Genomic DNA, 13,394 nt, shown 5'->3' on the forward strand with positions numbered 1-13,394 from the left:
TTTGTTTCTGCCAAAACAGTTTTATTTGAAAATTGCTGAAATTACGTAATAATTGAAGGAATTTGGCCAAAACATATGAAGGTATCTTCAACATAGTAGCACACAGTGGGTGAGCGTGAGAGTACATATCTCTCCTCCAAGTCAAGGACAAAGTATTTGTTACTTTTAGCTTATATTGTAAAAGAACAGATGGACTATAGCATCTAACTGACATCTGAACACTAATTCCAGTGATGTAAGGTGGGGCACATTCAACCCTGCATGTTTGTCGTTCTCAGGAGAGATCTTGTTCCTTCCTTGTAGAGATAGATTGAACATTGCACCCACAGTAACAGTGATCCGCTCGCATCAGTGGGATCTGATCTGGGTTCAGTATGCATACCTGTTTCTTTCTCCAGTGCAGGCCCCTGCATGTCAGAAAGTTTCCCAGCGAAGCACATAGACATAACATTACTGGGGAACAATCCTGCAGTCTCACCGTTTAAGTATGCCCAGACATTCCGACTCTGTTGATCATGAATATTGATAAAACTTGGGTTTCTGTTTCCACAGATGCAATCAATGACAGTAATCTAGGTAAGTAAAATGTTTTTTTTATAGTGCTGCTTGATGAAAGTAGCAAATATGTTAAGATACTAACATATTTGTCAATAACCTGGAATTCTGTTAGTGTTCTTCTTCCACTGCTGCCATTGCCTATTTCACTGATATTTTTACTGCTATGGTTTGCAGCAAAAACGTAGTTGTATAATAATAATAATAAGTTGAAGAACTAACACTAATTTCAGAGTATCTTTTGCTGAGATCTGTCCCTTCCCACTTATATGTCCTTATCACAATATGCGGTCTTACTTTGAAATATTTTGCTGTAGCAGGTTGGATAATAAAGGTATTTCTGACCCTGGCTACACTGTTATATGTGGTATTGTCACCTGCTTTCCCCCCCAGGAATTCCAATCAAAAACGCAGTAGCTAACAACTACTGTTACGTTAAAGACATCAGAAATCAGTGGAAGAGCATCTTGAACATGGCTAAAGCAGTGTTTGGCCATAGAGTCTCTGTACTGATGATTTCTGGTTCACTATGTTGGTGATCGGAAAGAACGCACTGGTTAAATGCCTGGTCTCCCAGAATGAGCTGGAGCCTGGGGAGAGTGATGCCTGGGTTTCTCTCCTTGACTTGTTGCCCTCGCAACGCAATCTTGGATAAGCAGAAGACGATAGATGGATGGATTATGGCCACATGCTGTCTAATAAGCCTGACTAACCAGCCCAAACACCTTTATTAGTGACCTAAACTACCTTTGGTGAAAAATGAATCCATTTTATCCTTACTCCATTGTTGTGCTCAATCACTTGAATCACAAAACTGCATCATAGCCCTGCTTTCAGAGCAGCTTCCTGAAAAAGTTGTGCTTCCTTTGATGCCATTTACTATTTTCTCTGTCCATAACTCCTTCATCACCTCCTGACGCCCACTGCTGATTTAGTACATTTGCTCACCTATGAAGAAATTAACAGTCTGCAATTTTAAAATTGATTTCCACGTCCTCAAGATAAGTATGTGATCCCACAACAAAACATTACATCAAACTTTGTGGAGAAACCAAGGTCATGGGTAAAATGTTTCTTGTAGTAGGTCATTAGGTTTCCAGCCATCTCTGGAGACATTGTGACCTACTCCTCCTTTTATAAATTTAAAATCCCTAAGATTGCTTGGCTCTCAATTGACATGCAGAAGTTGTAATGTCTTCCACAGAACAACAACCTTTTCTTTAAGGTTTAGATTTGATTTGGAGATGGGCACTAATTCAATTAAATTCAATACTATTTATATAGCGCCTATTCATGATACATGTCATCTCAAGACACTTTCCAAAGTGAAATTTCAATCAGATTATACAGATTGGTCAAACAGTTTCCTCTCTAAGGAAACCCAGAAGAAGAAACTCAACATGTTTCTTCCTTACCCATTCCTTTTAACGCATTTCTTTTTGTGTTTTGGGATGTTGCCATTCTGGAAACCGTTCCATGACCCATCTTCAATGAGAAAATAGTTCTTGTTCTAGTTGGGCCTTCAGTACACCAAAGCCATTCTGTAAACCTATATAAAAAAATGAAAGCATAGTGTTTTTTCTCCATGTTTGACTGTGATCTTTAGAAAGAAAACCATCAGGAGTAGTTTTCATAATCGTGATTGATCACTTTACATCGAGGTGAAACTAAAATATTTCATCGAGGTGAAACTAAAATATTGTTTTCTCTCTTGCTTGTTAGGCAAACATCTTACAAATAATGCAAATATATGATTAAACAGAACAGAGGCTGTGCGGTGTATTCTGGAAGTTTGTTTCCTGGACAAACCTGTGCCGGTGTTGCCTCCTAATAAATCCTAGTTGGTGTTAATCTGCTTGAAGTAGGAGATGAGAGGACTTAACTGCGAAATGCCATTTCACACAGTGTCAAGTACACGGCAAATTTATCCCAGTGCTCCTGTAAATTGCTTGGCAAGTCGTAAGTAAGCTGTGCTAAATGTATGGATGCTCTCTATAAAATGAGGGTAGATAAATTCTCCTTTTAATTCTAATAAAGGGCTTTTGACAACCTCTTAATTTTTCATACACTCTTATATAACTTGGTTGAGACGTTTTATTAACAAGTTGGTTTTACTTGATTTATCATGAATATATGACAAATTAAAAAAGGCAACATCCCCCCACTGTCCAGTATTTGTTCAGTTATTGTATTTACTCACAGAAAATATAATTACCCAGCCTACCATTGTCTTCTCCTTATCCGAGATGGGGTGGCAGGGGTACAGGTCCAGTAGAGAAACCAAGTTAGCCCTCTGCCCAGCAACATCCTCCAGCTCATTCATGAGGATACCAAGGCTTTCTCAGGCCAGATGAGATGTATAGTTCCTCCACCAAGTTCTGGGTTAGGGTTATCTCTGAAGGTACCTAGAACCTATGGAGTATTTTCAGGTCATCGGTTCCCACTCCTTCTATCCTTAAATGAGTGTGTACTTATTTTGCATGATACTTTTGTAACTTAAAAAGTGACACATATCTTAACTAAAGTGATTTAGTTTCTGTAACCAACGTTGGGGGCATTGTTGGCATTGAATCATTGTACAAACCTTAGTACCAACAGCTAACACACCCATAATCACAAATAATTGACTTCCAGTAAGTAGCTACTTAAAGCAATATACATGTCACACATTTTATTTTCTTCCACTTACCCATAGGATGTAACACATTAACATTTGGAATCAGACATTGCATTTTGTTGACCAAATGAATCTTGTGACAGACTGCTGTGTAATGCGGAGGGGAAGGGGCCTAGCATTGTGAGTTGCTGACCACTGCGTAGTTTGTGATAGAGCCCAGACTGAGAGGAGAGAAAGGACAGAGCAGAGCCACCAAAAGCAGACAGAAAAAGAGGGCGGAAAACAGCAAACGCACAGAAAATGTGAAAACTAATTTTGACTGTGACTTGATGACTGACTGAATTATTTGCAAGTTCTTTTTCCGATGGTAACAGCTGCCCTCTGGTGATTAGCGGTATGTCAAGTGGCGAATTGGAATAATTGTTACTATTACTAAGAGTATTAAATACTGAAATGGTCATGCCATTTCATATAAGTTAGATACCAATTATTCAGTAAACTATAGACCAGGCATGTCCAAAGTGCGGCCCGGGGGCCATTTGTGGCCCCTGTACTGATTTTGGGTGGCCCCCCAACTGCATTTCAAGAAAGATTTGGCCTACCAGTACAGGCTGATACAGAAGATATTAGTTTTTAATTAGGACAAAATTATTACAGAAAAGTTAAAATTCCACAGTTGAAAATGTGAAGTACAGCACCAAGTATTCATCTTTTAATAAACACACTTTTGACATTCTCTTTAATTTCATAGTAACATCTATTCAATGATATTTACTTATTCAAATGCAGACTTTGGTGCATTAAACCGAATACTGTTCTTATATTGCTAGACCAAAAAAAGTAAAGTTTATTATTGTTAGTCATATAAAATTATTTAAAATAATTTGCAAACTAGATGACCATCTTTTAATACAACAAATAAGCAAAACCCTTGTTTTTTATTTTGGATCTACAAAGATTTACACATTCATTTCCTACAATAAAATCTGGCTAATTTATTGTATTGTTTAGAGCAGGTAAAAAATGTACGTAATTTTTTGGTTCAGAAAAGAAATTTGTTTATTTTTTTGGCAATTGAGTTCCTTTGACTTGACAATTTTGGCCCGTGTACTAAAAAGGTTGGACACCCCTTCTTGTAGACATTAAGGTTCCATTTGTACATTTTACAATAGTACATTTCCCTGGATCCTTGCCATCCCCCCATAAAGGTTGCTTTTGACAAATCTTTTTTTCTGCCCCCACCAAAACCACTACCACCAAACCCACCAAAAAAATCTAAATAAATGAATTAAACTTTCTGCCCTTTATTAGATGCAGAGGTGTGTTATAAGCTACCGCACCCGGTCGGTGGTAAACCACCCTTAGTGGACCTAGCTCTTTTTACCCTTCAGGCGACCCCCACTTATTAAATATTGGTTTGTATACAAGATGCTCAAAACAGAGAATTTCGAGAATATTAGTCAACTTGTGTAGTCGAAGAAAGTCAGAGCAACGTTTACAAACTCATCAACGCTGACGGGCTCTTGATCGGACATGACGTGAGTAAAAGGAATGTGGCATGAGCCCCGCCTGATCATCTCATAAGCCTTATAAAGAAGTCTAGGTACACGCCCATGCAAGGGCTGTAAACTTCTTCACGTGTCATCAGTGAAATAATGTGTCACCACTGGGTTGCTGTCTGCTAGATTGTGTCATATCCTTGTGTCCAAGACCATCTACGTGAGCATGCAGCTCCCATGTTAAGCTGACCGTTCCGCTCATACATCCCATCTCTAACAGTAACTAGTTCCATTTACTCAGCTCATTTTACTTAAGTAACTTTTTGCACAACATGGGCTTTTAGGAGTACTTTTACTGCACTTTACTTTTTATTTTTACTTTAGTAATATTATCAAAAAGTATTGCTACTCTTGAGTGAAATTTCTGGCTACTCTACCTACTGTGAGTAACTTGCATGAGTAGAGAACAGACTTGTTTTAACCAAAAATGCACCAGAGACACACCTACAGTTAATGTTGAAGTGAGACTTCCTGTTTGTTCACCAACTTTGAGGTTTTAATGTTTTCTGTCTGCTGAACTCACTGAGCCATTAGGAGATCAAGTGAACATATAGTACACACTAGATATTGTCATTGGAAGTACTTTTCACTATTCCAACATACTATACATACATTAACTGCTGTAAGTATTGGTTTCATAAGTTTTATGTTGAAAAATATTATTTTGAAAGGTTTATTCTGTCTGATACTATTTTGTAATAATTTTATGTTTTGTATTGTATATTTTTACTATTTTTATTCTACTAAATACCAGAATTTGTATATGACTGTATATTTTTTTCCGATTACATTTTTAATATTAAATGAGATGATATAATTAGTTACTAATTTCTTGAGTAGTCTTCTTACCTAATACTTTTATACTCTTCAGTAATTTCTAGGTTGGCTACTTTATACTTTTACTTGAGTAAAAGTGTGTTCAAGTAGTTCCACTCTTACTGGAGTACAATTCATGGGTACTCCACCCACCTCTGTTTACAAGCTGTTGCTTTAAGTTAGGGAAGACATCTCTGAGAAATAATGAGGCATCTACTGAAATTCATTATTAATGGTAAGAGATGAATAGACATCTGTATCTTCTGTGTGTGATGGTTGAAGGCACTAATCTGAATAATCATTTTATTTTCATTTATTTTACCTTTTTTAGGAAAAAAGTTCATGACTGGCCAAAAATCACAACGTCATTTTGTTTTTTATTCAATTCATTTCAGTACTTATTAGCAAAGAAACCAAACAAATGTTCTGTTTTTCTTTTATTTGTTGAATTTCTGTGGTCAGGTTAATTTTATGGTTCATAAAAAGTAACACTTTTTTTTACTTACAAGTACAGGGGGTCTAGAAAGGTGCCTTGTTATTAATAGTTTCAGTAAAGAAGTTTGATTCTTCTATAAGTTATGTGTTTGCTTTTGTGTAGTGACCTTGAGTGTCCAAAAAGGTGCCTACAAATAAAACGTATTATTATTATTATTATTATTAATGTGCTGTTTCTTCTCTATTATTCCTTCATTTAAAATGCAATCTGAAGGAAAAGGTGTCAGTAACTAGTTCCCAAAAGAAAAACTTCAAATTCTAAAGAATATTGCAAAATTCCATTTTGTTTTCTGTATCCATTTAGCTAAAATTAAATTTGACTAATATATATTTTTTTCAATCTTGTTGAAGTGGAGTGTGGCTGGAAAATGTCCTTCCTGTGCTGGGTGTGCTCAGGCTGACACGTTTGAGAACCCAAGTATCTTCAGATGATGAATACTCTGACTGTTCCAGAGTTTAGGACCAACTGCAGTAAGATGGCTGTAAAAAAAAAAAAAAAAAAAAAGTTAAGCAACACAAATGTGGACCAATTAGAAATGGGAAACAGTTTGTCCTTAAACAGTAATATATATATATAACCTTACCACGATGATGCAAGAGTGTAAATTTCAGTTTCCTAAAAATTAACATAAGACATATTTTTAATGTCTCCTAAAATGTTTTTTTATATCCCTTCCTATATATTTATGTTTAAAATGTCTTTATTGAAAGCAAAGTGGAACCAAAATTAAATTCGTAGTTTACCCAATCTTCCCAAATAAAGCTGATTTGGATTGTGAAATGAAAATCTAACTAAATAACTTTACTAACTAAATATCCAATATGGTCAATCAAATATATGATGTAGATCAAAGATAGCATCGCAAGATGTTGAAGACAATTTTTGTATGATCACTTTTAGAGCCAAAAGACCAAAGGATGTTATCAGGGCTGGATTTAAAATTCAAAAGATTACTTGGCTTTAAGGATAGATGGAGCTGGGATCATTGATCATACACCTAGGAGGAAGCTTATGGTAATGTGGGACATTTAGTATTTAGATCAAACACTTTTATTTACTTTATCTTCTTCAGGCTTGGTAGGAGAGCTCAAGATGAGTTCTATTTAGTCTAGGTTGAACTCTGCAACGTCACCCCTAGATGCCGTTAAAATCCATCAGACTGCTCCTTTAATTCCAGCCTGATTCAAAAGCTTCAAAGGGTGGTTGGGATCATTGAGGCAAGGCTGCTGCTCTTTGGACACCAGCTCCACACGTCTGCATGTTGGAGCTGGTTCGCACCAAATGTTGAACTCCATCCTGTTTATGATTCAGCATTTTTACTTTTCTCTACACTTTTGATTTACATTTCTTTTAAATATATCAATGCCTGTGCTTTTATTTAGCAAATATTTTCAATAAATGATATTGCCACACCAAATGCATTAATACGTTTTTCGTTTCAAATTTTCAATATGTCTTAGACTTAGAGAGACCTTATTGTTGTTCAACGGCAGCTTTACAATGTACATTTGAACCACATTTCGTTATTACTTGTGTTACATTATTACTAAGGATAATAAAAGCCTGGTCACTGAAGTTATTGTTTATATAGCAAATGTTTTATATTTATTTAACCAATCAACACAGAAGATAGAGAAGTTGTGATTTAATAAACGTTGATGATGTCTCTAAATTGTATTTACACACATCCATTGAACATTCTGTACAGCGCTTCTCATAACCAGAATATAAGAAAGCTACTGTCGACGCACTGGCATGGCATGGATCTATCTGGGATTTTTTCTTTCACACGCTTGGCTTTTAACTGAACAGATCGCATTTTGGAACAATTTTGTGTTGAGCCGACAGCATAATGGCATGCATAATTATCTGCGGAGCTTGTTGGTGAAAACATGCTGGCCAGAGAGTCCTCTGGTGCAAGTACAAAGAAAACTCATGTGTTCGCTGCAATAATGTTTAACATTGTCAGCTGGAACCAGCCATCTTCTGGTCAAAGCTGTGCTGGAATATTTCTCCAGCGCTTCATAAGGTTGTTTTATCCTTGCAGCGGACTATTTATCACAGGTCGAAGATTCCTACATGCACTACAGGCTAATTCTCCTCCAAGCCAGATCTTGTTCACTGCAAAAACGGTGAAATTGTCTTGAAATTAGTGTATTTTTCCTTGATTTGAGTAGCTAAATAAGACTATTTACCAATGTAGTGAGTATTTTGGCCCGTAAAATGAAATAAGATGTGTAGATGAATTGTTCCTTTTTTAAGAGCAACAATCTTATTCCATTGGCAAATAGTCTTATTTATCTGCTCAAATTAAGGAAAAATACACTAATTTAAATAAAATTTTACTTACTTTTAGTTGCATTTTGCAATGTTCTCTGATGTTCCAGAAAAATTCAGAAACCTTAATTCTTTTGATCTTCTTCATTAACGGTAAAAACAAAGCCTGTTGTTATTTGTCAAGGCCCATACTGCTAGTTTGTTAAATTATTTTGTAGGACAATGTCAAACCACCGTAAGCTAAAGTATACATTTACTGGACATTTTTCTTCATCATAGTACTACTACTGGTAGTAGTGATAACACATTTCATTGATGAAATCATTTTACATTGTTGGACAAACTCAAAGTTCTGTTATACATGTCACACAATAGAGAACTTAAAGAAGATAAAGTAATAAAAAAAGATGAAACTATGATCCCCCTGTCCGGATGTTACTGAGGAAGTAAGTTGTCCGTCAGATGGTAGCCCAAACAAAAGTTTGGCGAATGCAGGACCTTCTGCATCTCCTGATGCCCAAGCAGCAGGAGGATTTGCCAAATAAATTAGTGTGACTCCTGTTCACTAGCCTGTATTCAGTCTCCATGGTAACCAGCTGTTGTGTTGCTCATTGGGTTGTATTTTTTCATTATTATCTTTCCTAATGAAAAAGGCAACATAATAAAATGTTATTTGCACAAGCATTCATAACTAGAAGCCCTTATCCCATTGCTGCACCAACTTCAAATTAAAAGGAGAAATCAAAAAAGAGGGAACCGGTCATACCTCAAATAGCTTCATGAATCAAATCAGACCTTACAGGTTTTACATATTCAATTTATTTTGACCACATCTGTTAAAACAACTATTTACAGTTTGAGGTCAAAATAAATATATTTCATAGTGCAGATATCAAATGCAATCTTCATCCACTTCTTAGTCTGAAGTGGTTCAACCATAAACCCGTTCTATGTGATAGCCTTTTGCTATCAGGAAATGAATTTCACAGCAGGCCCATTGTTGTTGCATCTGGATGAACGGACGTTAGCTGTAGATCGAGCTGGCTTCAGGGACCTTGCTATGGAACCGATCAAAAACAACAAAATACCTTTCACCCTCAAACATTAGGAGAGCAGTGCTCAAACTGTTTCCTTCAGGTGAGCAGTAGGCTGTCCTCAGCTCTCCTGTCCAGCCTTCATCTTCGAGCACACCACATACCGTGGGACCTCCAGGCCACAGTTCCTTTAACTACTTACCTCCTCAGCAGTTGACCTTGCTGTTTCTCCTCTATAACAAGCCAGTTGCTATCTTCCTCATGATGATGAAGGCTGTTTATTGGTATCAAAACTGACAACAAAACCCTACATCATAGCTTATAGAGCAAAAATTAAAAGTAATCTTCCTGGAACAAGAGAGGCCAATGCCAACCCGTGAGCAGCCATTCTCCAACCAGATGCAATGTGGCAGTTGAACATGCTACGGTTTTAAGTCATAAAAGTGGAGTAAAAATGAACCCCTTTTCCATTTGAGGAACACAAGGTCACATTTCCATCAAGCCATTGTTTTTCTCTTATCCAGGAGCCGATCAAAGTGGCAACAGATCCTGGAGGGGAATCTGGACCTCTCTCCACACACTCACTTCATTATGTTCTTTGAGATCCCGAGGCATCCCCCGGTTAAAGGGAATACTTAGACCCTCCAGCAGGTTCTGAGTCTGTCCTGGGCTCTCTAGTGGAAAACCTCCTGATCAGGAACCCAAACCAACTTTACTGATGCAATGTTTTTACTTTCTGTCCTAAATATTACATTATTGAAGAGATGTGACAGAGTCAATTTACAAAAGCATGAGCCACATGAGATTTAATTTAAAGGAGTTGATAACATGTAGAGAGTGGATCTAGTGTTGCGTAACAATTGATTATATTTACAAGAGAAACCTGTTTTTATAGCTTTAATTTTTTGATGCCTTTCTCTCTTATTTTAAATTTAATCTACAAAGAGCATTTGTAAAGATGGTCCATTTTTAAAAAAAAACTTTCAATAGAATCTCACCAATTACTAAAATCCCACCTTATAATTGCAGAAAAAACACACGGGACAAACTGGAGACCCATACGGAAACTGTAGCCCTGATAAAAGCCAAGCCACACACCTATTACCTTTCTTTAGCACCACATGACTGTGTTTCTGATCAGACTCTGAGCTGCTGAAGCTTTCAGGAATGAATGAAGGTCTGAATCAGCGAGACGACTTCTGTGAGAAGCTTTGATCGTCTCATCACAGCGAAAAGAGGCTCACACCTGTACATGTGCAAGAGAACGTTATTAGAGCAGCTAGTGTAAAGCTGGGGCACTGTGTCAGCGGCCATACTGCATAGGAAATGTGACGGTAGAATGATAACTTCCTGGATCTGGCCCGCAGGCTTTGAGCTTGACATGCCACCTTTAAGAGATGCTCCTCAGCCGCACCTAGGATGGCTACAGCGAGAGCATGCATCTCGTTTAAAATGTGCTTAAAGCACTAAGAGATATTTGCATATTATAATTAAATGTGCTGCTAAAAATGCAAATCCAGAGCAATTCAAATGGAATAAACATTGTTTTAGACCGACGTGCAAACATTGCATCCATGTAAATCTTGTCGCCAGGGTTTTTTACCCATAAAACCTTTTGCTACCAAAGAAATGCTAATGCAGCTGGTCATCAGGTGAGATGTAAAACTCCCATCAGCTTCCTAAAGCATGAGGTAAGACGGAGCATGGCTGTGACATCATTGTCTCCCTGCTGATTCCAGGGCGACTACTGTCCCTGCCTCACTGATTAAAGGTCTCCTCAGAGCGTAATGACAGAATTGTGTTCCTGTCAGTTCCTGCTGCTCAGAGTGGGGTAATAGTCACGTTGGCCCACACAGCATGTCATTAGCTCTCCACCCGTAGCCCAATCAGGGGCAAGTCTGTCATTTTGATGCTAAATCACAGGGCAGGAGGGCCAGAGATCAGTCACACCGGTACCCTGAAACTCCCGTGTTTGCACCCACTCTTCTCCACCATGCTTAATATGCACCATCCTACACATACTGCATTAACACCAAGGCATTACTGCGGCATGGGCTGGAGGAAGCAAATGGAAGCCAACCACCGGCACTTTGATGGGCGCCTGATGCCAAAGTCATCCCATCAAAATCATAATTTGCTCATTTCTGACTGTGATCGTATGATTCATGCTTATCACGCTGATGATTAGCAGGCTTGCGTCGCATCCATCCAAGCTCAAGCTAATCTGCTTTGATTATTAGCCTCTAAGCCTTCCTTCCATGCTGGGTTTGCCGAGCAGCGAGTGATGAGAAATTACAATCTCCTCATATTTGTATTAATCTGTCTATGCTTACTTGTCAAACTGATAATTGCCTTGCCCACTGTGCAGATAGCCCCCACAAAAGTCTTTGCACTTTACCTCCAACTTCATGGAACAGTTTCTCAACTCCTCAACATTATGTTGTATGTGTCACTTGAAATCAGATGATCAGTGTGAATGCGGTGATAGCCTCAAACTCACCTGGTCCAAGTTAGCTCCAGCTGTTAGGCCTCCTACCTTCAGGGATCTGGGTCCAGCCTGGCAAAATCTGACCTGTTTACCTTGTTGTGCTCTTTTGGCAACAAGGAAACAAACCAACAAAAAAAAAGCACCTGAACAAAGCTGTCACCCTTTGTACACCTAACCTGAAGTGCAACAATTGTCCAACAGTAAATGCTTTCAGTATTTGTTAAACGATGTGAAGCCAAATATATACCTTTGGTGTTTTTATTGAAATCTGTGACAATGAGTTGCTTATCAAATTCACTTCATTACCAAATGATCAAGTTTAACAACCTCTGTAGAAGAAGCAGTTTGCTAGTTTGGACCTTACATATGTGGTGTATCATCAGGTTCATGACAATATGATCTTATATCGATTTGTTTGGATGACGATACAATGTTTGCCGATATAACAAAGTCTTCTACGATTTCTGATCAATATGACACGCTATTATCTGTCCATTCAGCACTGTTATTTACATAAATAAATACGGCTTGACCTTTTTATTTCTAAGCAGACATTTAATCAAAAACATTATTCTAATTTTATAATAATAATAATAATAAATCACCTGGTCACTTTAATCTCATGCCCCGTGAATTTCAAAATAAAGGTGCATCTTAATCATTTTGCATCGTTAATTGTTTTATAGATATATTGATGTGGATCGATGTATTGTTACACCCCTATGACTTAACACGATGTAAGTGAAGGAACTCTTTGGCAATGGCCTTAGAGAAGCATTGGTTGCTGCCAACCAATCAGGGACAGCTTTACAGCACTTCCAAACTATTTTATGTCCATGATTCAGAATGAAACAACTTCACAAGTTGAAAACATTTAAGACGACTGCCAATCTGCTTGTTAGATAATCACCAAGCAAGTATAGCCCAGGTTCACACCATGCGATGCTCCGAGAAATTACAGAAAGCCTCAAGAGATTTATCTCTAGACATTCATTTTCTCACTTTGTTGAACGTGGATCATGCTGAATGTCCTAAAGTAGAGCACATAAACCCCACTTTAGGTCAATCTGAGGATCAATGTTGATTCATGTTACTGGAGAACCTTTTTAAAAATTCCATATTTGCATGTGAAAAGTGAAAGCCCTGTCTGTAGTATTTGTTTCAGCATGTGAACTGTTTGTTCTGTAGTGTTCTAAACTGATGGCTGCCAAAGTTGGGGTCAGGATCTTGCTGGGGATTGCAGTTCAACAAGTTCTCAGGGTCATGAGTTCCTCTTCAGTAACCAAACTGATCATTATAAAAACAAATGTTTGCCACTTTTCTTAAATAAATATTTCCGGTTATAGTCCCACAGAGGGAAAATGTGTCTCTGCGTTTAACCCATGCCTATGGGAGCAGTGTGCCGACACACTGCTGTGACAATTATTCACTTTAGGATGCCTTCTGAATAGCTTTTATCTTACTAAGGTAAAATTCCAACTTAGAATTTGAGAAATTCTAATATTACTCCCAAAATGCCGCGCTAAGATCTACATTTAGTCTTAGGATCCTT

At 37.7% G+C, this 13,394-nt stretch overlaps 1 protein-coding gene across 2 annotated transcripts in view; it reads left to right on the forward strand.

Moving 5' to 3' along the window:
• The window catches only part of LOC105915816 (nuclear receptor subfamily 6 group A member 1-A), a 149,959-nt gene that overhangs the window by 91,352 nt on the left and 45,213 nt on the right, over nt 1-13,394 (forward strand). The window contains exon 3 of one of the 2 annotated variants that reach the window (XM_012850047.3): nt 553-576. The exons of the other annotated variant lie outside the window; for it this stretch is intronic. Within the exon in view, the coding sequence (XP_012705501.1) occupies nt 553-576 (24 nt within the window). The remainder of the gene's footprint in view (nt 1-552; nt 577-13,394) is intronic. 2 annotated transcript variants of the gene reach the window in all.

Source organism: Fundulus heteroclitus, chromosome 12, assembly GCF_011125445.2.
Source record: "Fundulus heteroclitus isolate FHET01 chromosome 12, MU-UCD_Fhet_4.1, whole genome shotgun sequence".
NCBI classification, from domain to species: domain Eukaryota; kingdom Metazoa; phylum Chordata; class Actinopteri; order Cyprinodontiformes; family Fundulidae; genus Fundulus; species Fundulus heteroclitus.